The sequence below is a fragment of the Oncorhynchus mykiss genome, chromosome 1 (genome assembly GCF_057628025.1).
Source record: "Oncorhynchus mykiss isolate SJ-2025 chromosome 1, ASM5762802v1, whole genome shotgun sequence".
Lineage (NCBI taxonomy): Eukaryota > Metazoa > Chordata > Actinopteri > Salmoniformes > Salmonidae > Oncorhynchus > Oncorhynchus mykiss.
This window is the reverse complement of record NC_143022.1, coordinates 23,829,703-23,845,802: the sequence shown is the minus strand read 5'-3', so window position 1 is coordinate 23,845,802 and position 16,100 is coordinate 23,829,703. Positions and strand designations below refer to the sequence as shown.

General features: G+C 44.7%; 1 protein-coding gene across 2 annotated transcripts in view; it reads left to right on the top strand.

Annotated features, from left to right (window-relative positions):
- LOC110509621 (low-density lipoprotein receptor-related protein 5) overlaps positions 1-16,100 on the top strand; it is an 85,952-nt gene that overhangs the window by 7,153 nt on the left and 62,699 nt on the right. For both annotated transcript variants that reach the window (XM_036970849.2, XM_036970786.2), the window contains exons 2-5: positions 5,133-5,333; positions 5,603-5,819; positions 7,836-8,033; positions 10,860-11,056. In XM_036970849.2, the coding sequence (XP_036826744.2) occupies positions 5,133-5,333; positions 5,603-5,819; positions 7,836-8,033; positions 10,860-11,056 (813 nt within the window). The remainder of the gene's footprint in view (positions 1-5,132; positions 5,334-5,602; positions 5,820-7,835; positions 8,034-10,859; positions 11,057-16,100) is intronic.

The window sequence follows — 16,100 nt, the reverse complement described above, 5'->3', positions numbered from 1 at the left end:
GGTGTCAAGAATCCTCACTGATGGCTTTCGTTGGTCTCTCCCTGGGCCTCCACATTCTGCTGTCTTGTTAGGAATGCCTTTGGATTACCAGTGCTGCATATTTATTTTTAACACGCCAATACACACAACCACTTAGAACTTCTTCTACACTACATCCTTGAGATCTCATAAGAAGTATGTAGGCTACTTGTTGTATGCCAAGTGTTGAGTATGCCTATTTTCTAGAGGCAGCGTTTCTGTGATTGTGGCTTTTCTAGAGCATAGGTCTAGTTCTCCTGTACATTTTTAGGGATTGATACTGTGTTCATTGTGTTCTTGTGTTCCTCTGTAGGTCTCACTTATCCTCTTTCAGTTTTGACCTATGCACCTGTGATTCAGGGAAGAAAGGAAAGAGGCACACATGGCCTTATGGTAGAATTAGGCTATGACTTGTGGCTTTACATCTAACATCAAATTGTATTGGTCACATACACATGGTTAGCAGATGATATTGCGAGTGTAGTGAAATGGTTGTGCTTCTCGTTCAGACAGTGCAGCAATATCTAACATGTAATCTAACAATTCCACAACAATTACATAATACACACAAATCTAAGTAAAGGAATGGAATAAGAATGTATATACATGTAAATATATGGATGAGCAATGACAGAGCGGCATAGGCAAGATGCAATTGATGGTATGAAAATACAGTATATACATGAGATGAGTAATGCAAGATATATGTAAACATTATTAAAGTGACCATTGATCCATTTGTTAAAGTGGCCAATGATTTCAAATCTGTATTTAGGCAACAACCTCTCTGTGTTAGTGATGTCTGATGGCCTTGTTATAGAAGCTGTTTTTCAGTCTCTCTGTCACAGCTTTGATGCACCTGTACTGACCTCGCCTTCTAGTGAACAGGCAGTGGCTCGGGTGGTTGTTTTCCTTGATCATTTTGGCCTTCCTGTGACATCAGGTGCAGTAGGTGACCTGGAGGGCAGGTAGTGTGCCCCCGGTGATGCGTTGTGCAGACAGCACCACCCTCTGGAGAGCCTTGCGGTTGTGAGCGGTGCAGTTGCCGTACCAGGCGGTGGGCGATACAGCTCGACAGGATGCTCTCAATTGTGCATCTGTAAAAGTTTGAGGATTTTTAAGACAAATTTCTTCAGCCTCCTAAGGTTGAAGAGGGGCTGTTGTGCCTTCACTACATTGTCTGTGTGGGTGGACCATTTCAGTTTGTCCGTGATGTGTAGGCCGAGGAACCTTCTCCACTGCTGTCCTGTCGCATGTTGATTTTGTCCACCCACACCAGACGCGATCAGGATACGCAGGTTGAAATATCAAAACGAACTCTGAAACAACTATATTAATTTGGGGACAGGTCGAAAAGCATTAAACATGTGAATTTAGCTAGCTAGCTAGATTAACATTGGGTTGCTATTTTACCTGAAATGCACATGGTCCTCTACTCCGACAATTAATCCACAGATAAAAGGGTAAAAGTGTGTTTCGTGTAATCTCTCCTCCAGGCTTCTTGTTCTTTGGACTTTATATGGCGGTTGGCAACCAACTTGAAGGTGCACTACCAACTGGACTTGAGTGTGAACCTCAGTTCATCTTTCAATTACCCATGTGGGTATATGCTCCTAAAAAGCAATGTGGAGACGGGAGAAGAGGGACTTGCAGCGATTGTATAACATGTATGTGTACATTTATTTAGCAACACTTGTGCACGTGACACGAGCAGTGTGGTCAGCATGCCAAGCTTCTTCTCCCTTGTTCTTCACAAGTACCTGTATGATAGCAGTCTTCTCAGTGTCTCTCTCACTGTCTAGCAGGTGCACCACACTACAAAGACATATGGTATGTGTTTGTGGAATCCAGATTTTATGCCGCAATAAAATCATGGTCTAAACAAGGTTATGTATGGGGAGGGTTTAACATGTGTAGCTCATCTGTTAATTTGCCTCACAACTCTTTTGTAGTCAAGAATGAGGAGTCGTGTTCTGAGGTTGTGTAGATAGACGGGCAGTACATTGTGATTAGTCTGGGTTTTTACCCTGTTGAAGGGAGGACAGTAGGAGGTGACTCAACTGGTTTGTGACTACGATGATTTCCCATTGTAGCCAATTCAATTGCATTAATTCCATTACCGATTTTGTAACAGCATTGAGTTTTAATCACTTAATAATTCATAAACAAACTTACAGAAAGCAATTTCCAAAACAAAAAATGTGTTGATATTAGTTGGCAGGGGTCTTTTCTTCAACATTGTGTTTTGATATACACTGCTCAAAAAAATAAAGGGAACACTAAAATAACACATCCTAGATCTGAATGAATGAAATATTCTTATTAAATACTTTTTTCTTTACATAGTTGAATGTGCTGACAACAAAAATCACACAAAAATGATCAATGGAAATCAAATTTATCAACCCATGGAGGTCTGGATTTGGAGTCACACTCAAAATTAAAGTGGAAAACCACACTACAGGCTGATCCAACTTTGATGTAATGTCCTTAAAACAAGTCAAAATGAGACTCAGTAGTGTGTGTGGCCTCCACGTGCCTGTATGACCTCCCTACAATGCCTGGGCATGCACCTGATGAGGTGGCGGATGGTCTCCTGAGGGATCTCCTCCCAGCATCCGCCAACTCCTGGACAGTCTGTGGTGCAACATGACGTTGGTGGATGGAGCGAGACATGATGTCCCAGATGTGCTCAATTGGATTCAGGTCTGGGGAACGGGCAGGCCAGTCCATAGCATCAATGCCTTCCTCTTGCAGGAACTGCTGACACACTCCAGCCACATGAGGTCTAGCATTGTCTTGCATTAGGAGGAACCCAGGGCCAACCGCACCAGCATATGGTCTCACAAGGGGTCTGAGGATCTCATCTCGGTACCTAATGGCAGTCAGGCTACCTCTGGCGAGCACATGGAGGGCTGTGCGGCCCCCCAAAGAAATGCCACCCCACACCATGACTGACCCACTGCCAAACCGGTCATGCTGGAGGATGTTGCAGGCAGCAGAACGTTCTCCACGGCGTCTTCAGACTGTCACGTCTGTCACATGTGCTCAGTGTGAACCTGCTTTCATCTGTGAAGAGCACAGGGCGCCAGTGGCGAATTTGCCACTCTTGGTGTTCTCTGGCAAATGCCAAACGTCCTGCACAGTGTTGGGCTGTAAGCCAACCCCCACCTGTGGACGTCGGAGCCTCATACCACCCTCATGGAGTCTGTTTCTGACCGTTTGAGCAGACACCTCCTCCACGCCTCCTGATGTACTGGCCTGTGTCCTGGTAGCGCCTCCATGCTCTGGACACTACGCTGACAGACACAGCAAACCTTCTTGCCACAGCTCGCATTGATGTTCCATCCTGGATGAGCTGCACTACCTGAGCCACTTGTGTGGGTTGTAGACTCCGTCTCATGCTACCACTAGAGTGAAAGCACCTCCAGCATTCAAAAGTGACCATAACATCAGCCAGGAAGCATAGGAACTGAGAAGTGGTCTGTGGTCACCACCTGCAGAACCACTCCTTTATTGGGGGTGTCTTGCTAATTGCCTATAATTTCCACCTGTTGTCCATTCCATTTGCACAACAGCATGTGCAATTTATTGTCAATCAGTGTTGCTTCCTAAGTGGACAGTTTGATTTCACAGAAATGTGATTGACTTGGAGTTAGTTACATTGTGTTGTTTAAGTGTTCCCTTTATTTTTTTGAGCAGTGTATTTCTTCTGCATTTTAACACTTATTTTCTGGTAGATGTTTTACCAGAAATCAAAGACTTTGCATTTTCCTAATTAATTTGATGGAAAAAAAAAAAAAGTGAGCCTTTAAAATAAAATTGACTCTTAGTTTTCATTTGACACCTACATTGACATTTGTCAGTGTTTCCGCTTTGAAAATGTGGCGCCGGACAACATGACCAGAAAGATTAAACATTTTAACGGCCATTTGAGAAATTTACCGGACCCATATGCATTGCTCAGAATGACAGAAATCCCATTTAGATTATGACAATGCATTTTAACAGAACGTGCAACTCCTGTTCCGTATGTGACCGAGATGAAAATCTCTTATACATGCGGGCTTCAATTACCAGTTAAAAAAAATGAAATTGTAGCTATTTTTAATCATGCACCAAAATGTTTTTTAACACGCGATTCCATTTAGAATTGTTGCGCAATGAATGTTCTTATAAAAGCACGTTTTAATACAGGAGGAGAAATCCCACTCAAAATACGCTCTGTATGCTGTCTGCGTGTGATAGTTGTGTTGGATAAATAAGATACATGATGACTAACAAAAATACACACAAATAACCTATCAACTGATAAGCATGACTGTCAAACGTATTTCCATCGATGAATAAAAAGCATTATCTTGCAAAGGGATTTTTTTTCTGCTGGTCATTTTGTCCGTAAACAATTTGTTAGTTCAGTAATAGGAAAAAAAAAGGAAAAAGCTGCCAGTTGCCAGCCAACGAAAACCCTGGCTACGATGAACTTCACATGTTGGTGCTCATGGGTCCTTTTAGATGGAAATACTTTTTTAAAACTCTATTAGGCCAAGTACAGATTTTTATGCTCTTTAACAAAAGTCTATTCAAGTGGCAGAGAGCTGACACCATAAGTTTTCTATTACTATGCCACTCAGTCTTATTCATATATTAAACTGATGCATTGGAGTAACTGTCCCAGTGAGGCGCTGTGCTGTGGTGGAAACTAATGATGGCTCTTGTCTGGTGTTTTGGTGCTTAGTTACCTGGCATGCTGGTAAACCACAGCGTGGCACACCTAACCCACAGCCCTCTCTCCTCTTTTCTCTGCAGGCATTGTGTCAGCACTGTCTGCATGTGATGACATCAGTCTGTGTGCATGCATCCAATGCCTCCATCCCACTCAAAAGTCACTGAGGCACCACTTACTTACTGGGTGGCACATTATGCAATCCAGCCTTTGGCTATTGGCTTTCACTCTCATTGCGGAATATCTAACTCGATTCTAAATGTAACTAACATGAACTGTCATGGAATTCTCTGCCTAGTTACTTTTCAACCTTGGTAGGTGGCGGTACTAAATGAGAATAGCTGGCTGTGTACCCTTTCTTTAATGTATTTCTTCTGATTTTCCTCAGGATCCCCCTTGCTGCTGTTTGCCAACCGGCGGGATGTGAGGCTGGTGGATGTGGAGATGGGAAGGCCAGAGTCAGCAGTGGTGGTCAGTGATCTGGAGGATGCTGCTGCTGTGGACTTCCTCTACTCTGAAGGACTCATCTTCTGGACCGATGTCAGCGAGGAGGCCATCAAGCAAACCTACTACAATCAGTCCACCAACTGTAAGCTTCACACTGCTACATCCAAGTTAGGGACTGTTCTTATGTTGTTGTCTTACATTTGTAAGTGTGTTAAATATTTAGTTTTTAAGTTTGGTGCAAATATAATCGAAAAACAATTTATTCTGCAAAACAGAAAAACTTGAAGAAAGGTCCAACACCTCTGGATACATCTAGAAAAGAACAGCAGAATGTCACTATTAATGGAGGGATATTGATATTGAAGTTTAGACCTAAGTGTTCCTACTGAAATGTTGGGCTTTTGTTTTCAGCTCTGAAAGAGGCCTTGGGGACAAGGCAAACGGTTGTTGTGTCGGGTCTCGACTCCCCTGACGGACTAGCTTGTGATTGGCTGGGCCGTAAACTATACTGGACCGACTCTGAGACCAATCGCATTGAGGTAGCCAACCTGGATGGCACCTCTCGCAAGGTGCTATTCTGGTTGGACCTGGACCAGCCCAGGGCCATCGCCCTGAACCCAGCCCACCGGTGAGTCTCTGGCCTGGCCTCTCTCTCTCCCCTGACGGGGATGTTGGTGATGTATCCACAGCAGCAGCCCCTTCCATCCATGTGTATTTATGGTTATATATGCATCTGTTGGTTGAGTGAGATGGTTGAAAACCTGCTTTTCAGCTGGGTCTGTTTCCTGTTGTTGTGTTGCGTAGATCCTCTGGAGTTGATTGCTCTTCTCTCATAGGGCACTGTTTCTAATTATATGTTGGGGACTAAGGATGTGTATCCATTGTTAGCATTATTGAGTCAGTATAATTTCACTCTAGTCAGTGGAAAGTACTGCAGTAATACCTTTTTTATTTCATGGATTTGGTGCTATTTTTGAACATGTATGGTTTTGTGAAAAAAAACTTCAAACCTCAAGAACCTGAGTTTTGCAATTTATTAACATGGGGTTATAAAACGAAACAAAGGTTAAAAGGGTGAAGAGTGTAAAACGATGATCCATTCTTCCACAAATCCACATTTTGATTTTAATGGAGGTGCAGAAAAGATATGGCACTTGGTCAAAAACAATACTTAGATTCTTTCCAGACAAGGCATTTTTTCGGTTGCATGTAACTTCTTTAGACCTTTTATGGAAGTACTTACCGGCCGTAATGGCAGTAACGACGATAGTTGCTCTGCGAAACTCCATTATTTGGTAGGCACCGATCAAACTTTGACATTATTAAGCTTGAATGCTGGTGAAAGGCCAGTTGAATGGCTGCTTCCTGGACTTGAAGGAGAATCGCCATATTCAACGTCTCCTGTAAGACCAGATTCTGGTTCAGTGTAGACCTAGATCAGCATGTGTGTGCAACGGTATATTTTTAAATCGGAAGAATATGCGAAGCATTAATATTTAAGAAGCATCAGATGATAGAATTAACTTTAATGTTCCAAGGGAAAACTTGTCTTAGACACACAGCTACACACAAGCTACATAAAGCAAGATAACATTTAATGTAACATCTAATTAGCGTCCACTGGGAAAAACTGACCAACACTTTGGTTCCAGCCCTGTCACAATAACTCCTCCCTGGCTTTTTCATTCATTGTCATGTCAAAAAGCATTGAATTCAAAGTGCCCACGATATCCCAAGTTTTGGTTGAAGTTTGTTTTATACAAGGAGAAATCCCCAATTAAAACACTTAGAATGTACTGTATGTGTTGCCACCCTAGGGTCATGCACTACTCATAAAGCATATTTAGAACTTTTATTATTAAAAAAACTAAAATACCTTCAAATATGTCATACTGTCAAAAATGTGAAAAATATTGTGATGATATTTTGGCCATATCGCCCAGTCCTACCAACACCTTCTCTAGACATTTTGTGAACCACAGACCAGGACAATTGGGAAACCAGGAGGCAGCTCATACGTTGTTCACAAATTCTGTAAGTTTGTGTCTGGTTAGGTTATTTTAGAATCGCTTTTCAGTTCTTAGACCATTTTGATTCTGTCAATTTAACCGAACCTAGGGCCCACACCTAGATCTGTTATATTTGCTGGTGGCCTTCCCTGCCCATCCACCTCCATAGCTGTCTATGAATAGAAATTTAGCATGCCTAATTAAGCCTGCTTTCAATGTAGTGCACATTGAAGCGACTGCAGCTATTCTGGGCACAACATGCAGACAGCTTGGAGATCTGGCGAATTTTAAGATATATATCTGGCTTTGTCAGAGGACCTGTAGACATGTGAATTTGTGTGTGTGTGCATGCGTATGTTTGCGAGCATCTGTGGTTTTAAAATGAGGATAAGTAGAAAAAAGGTTTCAACTTTCAAGCCCTTTGTAGAGCACCACTGATAAGACTCACTCTGTGTTTTGCTGGGTGTTTTGTCTAGTTTGTTTCCAGCTGCATTTGGCTCCAACCACAAGACTTGCCCAGTGCAAATAAAACCCATTTGTCTGACTTTTCTTTCATAGGTATCAGATGTGGTTATGTGGGTGGGTTTGTTTGGCCTGATCAGATTGGTTGTGATTTTGACACAATTATTTTCCAGCTATATGTACTGGACAGACTGGGGGGAGGAGCCTCGCATCGAGAGGGCAGGGATGGACGGAAGCAACAGGAAGATCATCGTGGAGGTGGACATCTATTGGCCCAATGGCCTCACCATTGACCTGGACGAACAGAAACTGTACTGGGCAGACGCCAAGCTGAGCTTCATACACAGAGCCAACCTGGACGGCTCCTCACGGTTAGTTGGTCTTCTCTCTCTCGAGCACACATTTTCTCCCTCTCTCCCTGTTCTTCTCATTATTGTTTTTTACACCCTTAGTGGAAAAACAGCCAGGGATCCCAGACTGAACTATAGCACTGGGCTGAACTTAATTTCAGAGGATGGTATGGATGAAACCTCCAATCCAAACACATTTGAATCTGGAGGCCCCAATCCAAACATTGGCTCTGCACGTAGGCCGAGTTGTGACCCCTCCCTCTGTGCGGTTCTCTAAACTGGAAATGACATCTCCGCCATACTGTTGTAACCCTATCTGACTTGGCATTATGGTTGTGATTGGGGCCCTCGGGGCAAAGATTGTGTAATTGAGGTTTAATGGCAATATTAATAAAGAGGTATGGCATGTTTACCTTTTCTTGTTTAGACAATAGACCACTTTCAACAGGATGTAGAATGAGAGAGGTTGTTTTCTCAAGACCAATGCAGTTGTATTGCCCTTAGAGTTTGTGTATAAGTTGCTCAGGAAACAATTTCCCAATTTGAGATTGAGGATACGAACAAGATGCACCATGGTAGAATTTTCCAATTGGCAAGAGACAGTTGAATTGCATAATTGACCTCCAGTAATGGTACTCCATTGTTGAAGTTGGTTGGAATTATCATAAGCACTTTTACGGAGAAATGTAAACTTCATCCCAGAAGTAGTTTCTGTTAGCATTGACCTATTCTCTGTGTTAAAGCGAGAGTTTTTGCTTTTCATCTGCACATTCTTGAGACGTCTGATTAATGGAGCAGTTTGCAGTATGTTTTAAATGGCTTCAAACACACACATGTCCAACTTCCAAGTACGTCAAATGCGAAATAGCTGTGAAATCGGGATGTAATACATTTCTTCTCTCCCAACCAAGTTCTTCAAACGCTATTAACGTTTTGGGGAGAACATGCTGTCACCCTCTATCCCTCTGGAAATGGATCCCTTACCAACCAACAGTTGAAGTCGGAAGTTTACATACACCTTAGCCAAATACATTTAAACTCAGTTTTTCACAATTCCTGACATTTAATCCTAGTATAAATTCCCTGTTTTAGGACAGTTAGGATCAATCACCACTTCATTTTAAGAATGTGAAATGGCAGAATAATAGTAGAGAGAATGATTTATTTCAGCTTTTATTTCTTTCATCACATTCCCAGTGGGTAAGATGTTTACATACACTCAATTAGTATTTGGTAGCATTGCCTTTAAATTGTTTAACTTGGGTCAAACATTTTGGCTAGCCCCTCCACAAGCTTCCCACTATAAGTTGGGTGAATTTTGGCCCATTCCTCCTGACAGAGCTGGTGTAACTGAGTCAGGTTTGTAGGCCTCCTTGCTCGCACACACTTTTTCAGTTCTGCCCACCAATTTTCTATGGGATTGAGGTCAGGGCTTTGTGATGGCCACTCCAATACCTTGACTTTGTCCTTAAGCCATTTTGCCACAACTTTGGAAGTATGCTTGGGGTCATTGTCCATTTGAAAGACCCATTTGAGACCAAGCTTTAACTTCCTGACTGATGTCTTGAGATGTTGCTTCAATATATCCACATCATTTTCCTACCTCATGATGCCATCTATTTTGTGAAGTGCACCAGTCCCTCCTGCAGCAAAGCACCCCCACAACATGATGTTGCCACCCCCGTGCTTCACAGTTGGGATGGTGTTCTTCGATTTGCAAGCCTCCCCCTTTTTCCTCCAAACATAACGATGATCATTATGGCCAAGCAGTTCTATTTTTGTTTCATCAGACCATAGGACATTTCTACAAAAAGTACGAACTTTGTCCCCATGTGCAGTTGCAAACCGTAGTCTGGCTTTTTTTATGGCTTGAAAAGCAGCCTTTCAGGTTATGTCGATATAGGACTCATTTTACTGTGGCTATAGATACCTTTGTACCAATTTCCTCCAGCATCTTCACAAGGTCCTTTGCTGTTGTTCTGGGATTTATTTGCACTTTTCGCACCAAAGTACATTCATCTGTAGGAGACAGAACTCGTCTCCTTCCTGAGTGGTATGACGGCCGCATGGTCCCATGGTGTTTATACTTGCATACTATTGTTTGTACAGATGAACGTGGTACCTTCAGGCGTTTGGAAATTGCTCCCAAGGATGAACCAGACTTGTGGAGGTCCTAGCTTCTAAAGCCATGACATAATATCTGGAATTTTCCAAGCTGTTTAAAGGCACAGTCAACTTAGTGTATGTAAACTTCTGACCCACTGGAATTGTGATACAGGGAATTAATTATAAGTGAAATAATCTGTCTGTAAACGATTGTTGGAAAAATGTCCTAATCGACTTGCCAAAACTATAGTTTGTTAACAAGAAATTTGTGGAGTGGTTGAAAAATGAGTTTTAATGACAACCTACGTGTATGTAAACTTACGACTTCAACTGTATGTAGTCACCGGCCTGACTGTGTTGTCTGCTGGAGCCGAAGGGAGCAGAGTGCTGTACTAGTGGATGGGGTTGCACTATGCTGTTCTGCTCTGACTGACTTCCTTTCTGAATCAGGACAGCTGTACCATTAGTGCAACCGTTCCCCTTCTAAAGAGTGTACCAGATGCTCCATTAAAGTCTGACAACCTGATTTGTTTTATTTCCTCCTGGAAAAGGCTTGAAGCGGCTCCTGAAAGCTACGTGTTCTAACAGATCTGCTTTAGGGTCTCAGAGAGATCCCAACCAAGGGGCTCTCGGTTGTTTTTGGGTGGTTAGTTGAACTGTCATGCATTAAAGATAGTTGAACTGTCATGCATTAAAGATAAAAACGGTATTCTGCTCTGTAAACATATGTTGAATTCACAGGGAGACTGTGGTGGAGGGCACCCTCACCCACCCGTTTGCCCTCACCCTGTCAGACGAGACTCTCTACTGGACAGACTGGCAGACCCGCTCCATCCACGCCTGCAACAAACACACTGGAGACAAGAGGAGGGAGATACTCAGTGGAATCTACTCCCCCATGGACATCCAAGTGCTGGGTTCAGATAGACAGCCAGATAGTAAGTACTGCTGGGTCCTGATAGACAGTCCAGACAGTAACTGCTGCTGGGTCCAGATAGACAGTAACTGCTTCTGGGTCCAGATAGACAGTAACTGTTGCTGGGTCCAGATAGACAGTCCAGACAGTAACTGTTGCTGGGTTCAGATAGACAGTCCAGACAGTAACTGTTGCTGGGTTCAGATAGACAGCCAGATAGTAAGTACTGCTGGGTCCAGATAGACAGTCCAGACAGTAACTGCTGCTGGGTCCAGATAGACAGTAACTGTTGCTGGGTCCAGATAGACAGTAACTGTTGCTGGGTCCAGACAGACAGTAACTGTTGCTGGGTCCAGATAGACAGTTACTGCTGCTGGGTCCAGATAGACAGTAACTGCTGCTGGGTCCAGATAGACAGTAACTGCTGCTGGGTCCAGATAGACAGTAACTGCTGCTGGGTCCAGATAGACAGTAACTGCTGCTGGGTCCAGATAGACAGTCCAGATAGTAACTGCTGCTGGGTTCAGATAGACAGCCAGATAGTAAGTACTGCTGGGTCCAGATAGCCAGTAACTGCTGCTGGGTCCAGATAGACAGTCCAGACAGTAACTGTTGCTGGGTTCAGATAGACAGTCCAGACAGTAACTGTTGCTGGGTTCAGATAGACAGCCAGATAGTAAGTACTGCTGGGTCCAGATAGACAGCCAGATAGTAAGTACTGCTGGGTCCTGATAGACAGTCCAGACAGTAACTGCTGCTGGGTCCAGACAGACAGTAACTGTTGCTGGGTCCAGATAGACAGTAACTGTTGCTGGGTCCAGACAGACAGTAACTGCTGCTGGGTCCAGATAGACAGTAACTGCTGCTGGGTCCAGATAGACAGTAACTGCTGCTGGGTCCAGATAGACAGTCCAGATAGTAACTGCTGCTGGGTTCAGATAGACAGCCAGATAGTAAGTACTGCTGGGTCCAGATAGCCAGTAACTGCTGCTGGGTCCAGATAGACAGCCAGACAGTAACTGTTGCTGGGTTCAGATAGACAGTCCAGACAGTAACTGCTGTTGGGTCCAGATAGACAGTCCAGACAGTAACTGCTGCTGGGTTCAGATAGACAGCCAGATAGTAAGTACTGCTGGGTCCAGATAGACAGTCGAGACAGTAACTGTTGCTAGGTACAGATAGGCAGTCCAGACAGTAACTGCTGCTGGGTCCAGATAGACAGTAACTGCTGCTGGGTCCAGATAGACAGTCCAGACAGTAACTGCTGCTGGGTTCAGATAGACAGCCAGATAGTAAGTACTGCTGGGTCCAGATAGACAGTCCAGACAGTAACTGCTGCTGGGTCCAGATAGACAGTAACTGCTGCTGGGTCCAGATAGACAGTAACTGCTGCTGGGTCCAGTTAGACAGTAACTGCTGCTGGGTCCAGATAGACAGTCCAGACAGTAACTACTGCTGGGTTCAGATAAACAGCCAGATAGTAAGTACTGCTGGGTCCAGATAGATAGTCCAGACAGTAACTGCTGCTGGGTCCAGATAGACAGTAACTGCTGCTGGGTCCAGATAGACAGTAACTGCTGCTGGGTCCAGATAGACAGTCCAGATAGTAACTGCTGCTGGGTTCAGATAGACAGCCAGATAGTAAGTACTGCTGGGTCCAGATAGCCAGTAACTGCTGCTGGGTCCAGATAGACAGCCAGACAGTAACTGCTGCTGGGTTCAGATAGACAGCCAGATAGTAAGTACTGCTGGGTCCAGATAGACAGTCGAGACAGTAACTGTTGCTGGGTACAGATAGACAGTCCAGACAGTAACTACTGCTGGGTTCAGATAAACAGCCAGATAGTAAGTACTGCTGGGTCCAGATAGACAGTCCAGACAGTAACTACTGATGGGTCCAGATAGAATGACAGCCAGACAGTAACTACTGATGGGTCCAGCTAGAGAGTCAGACAGTATCTACAGCTGGGTCCAGATAGTCTGACAGGCAGACAGTAACTAGTGCTGGGTCCAGACAGTAACTAATGCTGGGTCCAGACAGTAACTAATGCTGGGTCCAGACAGTAACAAATGCTGGGTCCAGACAGTAACTATTGCTGGGTCCAGCTAGAGAGTCAGACAGTATCTACAGCTGGGTCCAGATAGTCTGACAGGCAGACAGTAACTAGTGCTGGGTCCAGACAGTTACTAATGCTGGGTCCAGATAGATAGACAGACAGTAACTAATGCTGGGTCCAGACAGTAACAAATGCTGGGTCCAGACAGTAACTAATGCTGGGTCCAGACAGTAACTAATGCTGGGTCCAGACAGACAACAAGACAGTATCTAATGCTGGGTCCAGACAGTAACTAATGCTGGGTCCAGACAGACAACAAGACAGTAACTAATGCTGGGTCCAGACAGACAACAAGACAGTATCTAATGCTGGGTCCAGACAGTAACTAGTGCTAGGTCCAGACAGACAACAAGACAGTATCTAATGCTGGGTCCAGACAGTATCTAATGCTGGGTTCAGACAGACAGCCACACAGTAACTAATGCTGGGTCCAGACAGACACCCACACAGTAACTAATGCTGGGTCCAGACAGTAACTAGTGCTAGGTCCAGACAGACAACAATACAGTATCTAATGCTGGGTCCAGACAGTATCTAATGCTGGGTCCAGATAGACAGTAACTGCTGCTGGGTCCAGATAGACAGTCCAGACAGTAACTGTTGCTGGGTTCAGATAGACAGTCCAAACAGTAACTGTTGCTGGGTTCAGATAGACAGCCAGATAGTAAGTACTAATGGGTCCAGATAGACAGTCCAGACAGTAACTGCTGCTGGGTCCAGATAGACAGTAACTGCTGCTGGGTTCAGACAGACAGTAACTGTTGCTGGGTCCAGATAGACAGTAACTGCTGCTGGGTCCAGATAGACAGTAACTGCTGCTGGGTCCAGATAGACAGTAACTGCTGCTGGGTCCAGTTAGACAGTAACTGCTGCTGGGTCCAGATAGACAGTCCAGACAGTAACTACTGCTGGGTTCAGATAGACAGCCAGATAGTAAATACTGCTGGGTCCAGATAGACAGTCCAGACAGTAACTGCTGCTGGGTCCAGATAGACAGTAACTGCTGCTGGGTCCAGATAGAGAGTAACTGTTGCTGGGTCCAGATAGACAGTCCAGACAGTAACTGTTGCTGGGTTCAGATAGACAGTCCAAACAGTAACTGTTGCTGGGTTCAGATAGACAGCCAGATAGTAAGTACTGCTGGGTCCAGATAGACAGTCCAGACAGTAACTGTTGCTGGGTCCAGATAGACAGTCCAGACAGTAACTGCTGCTAGGTCCAGATAGACAGTAACTGCTGCTGGGTCCAGACAGACAGTAACTGTTGCTGGGTCCAGATAGACATTAACTGTTGCTGGGTCCAGATAGACAGTAACTGCTGCTGGGTCCAGATAGACAGTAACTGCTGCTGGGTCCAGATAGACAGTAACTGCTGCTGGGTCCAGATAGACAGTAACTGCTGCTGGGTCCAGATACACAGTCCAGACAGTAACTGCTGCTGGGTCCAGATAGACAGTCCAGATAGTAACTGCTGCTGGGTTCAGATAGACAGCCAGATAGTAAGTACTGCTGGGTCCAGATAGCCAGTAACTGCTACTGGGTCCAGATAGACAGCCAGACAGTAACTGCTGCTGGGTTCAGATAGACAGCCAGATAGTAAGTACTGCTGGGTCCAGATAGCCAGTAACTGCTACTGGGTCCAGATAGACAGTCCAGACAGTAACTGCTGCTGGGTTCAGATAGACATCCAGATAGTAAGTACTGCTGGGTCCAGATAGACAGTCGAGACAGTAACTGTTGCTGGGTACAGATAGACAGTCCAGACAGTAACTGCTGCTGGGTCCAGATAGACAGTAACTGCTGCTGGGTCCAGATAGACAGTCCAGACAGTAACTACTGCTGGGTTCAGATAGACAGCCAGATAGTAAGTACTGCTGGGTCCAGATAGACAGTCCAGACAGTAACTGCCGCTGGGTCCAGATAGACAGTAACTGCTGCTGGGTCCAGATAGACAGTCCAGACAGTAACTACTGCTGGGTTCAGATAAACAGCCAGATAGTAAGTACTGCTGGGTCCAGATAGACAGTCGAGACAGTAACTGTTGCTGGGTACAGATAGACAGTCCAGACAGTAACTACTGCTGGGTTCAGATAAACAGCCAGATAGTAAGTACTGCTGGGTCCAGATAGACAGTCCAGACAGTAACTACTGATGGGTCCAGATAGAATGACAGCCAGACAGTAACTACTGATGGGTCCAGCTAGAGAGTCAGACAGTATCTACAGCTGGGTCCAGATAGTCTGACAGGCAGACAGTAACTAGTGCTGGGTCCAGACAGTAACTAATGCTGGGTCCAGACAGTAACTAATGCTGGGTCCAGACAGTAACAAATGCTGGGTCCAGACAGTAACTATTGCTGGGTCCAGCTAGAGAGTCAGACAGTATCTACAGCTGGGTCCAGATAGTCTGACAGGCAGACAGTAACTAGTGCTGGGTCCAGACAGTTACTAATGCTGGGTCCAGATAGATAGACAGACAGTAACTAATGCTGGGTCCAGACAGTAACAAATGCTGGGTCCAGACAGTAACTAATGCTGGGTCCAGACAGTAACTAATGCTGGGTCCAGACAGACAACAAGACAGTATCTAATGCTGGGTCCAGACAGTAACTAATGCTGGGTCCAGACAGACAACAAGACAGTAACTAATGCTGGGTCCAGACAGACAACAAGACAGTATCTAATGCTGGGTCCAGACAGTAACTAGTGCTAGGTCCAGACAGACAACAAGACAGTATCTAATGCTGGGTCCAGACAGTATCTAATGCTGGGTTCAGACAGACAGCCACACAGTAACTAATGCTGGGTCCAGACAGACACCCACACAGTAACTAATGCTGGGTCCAGACAGTAACTAGTGCTAGGTCCAGACAGACAACAATACAGTATCTAATGCTGGGTCCAGACAGTATCTAATGCTGGGTCCAGATAGACAGTAACTGCTGCTGGGT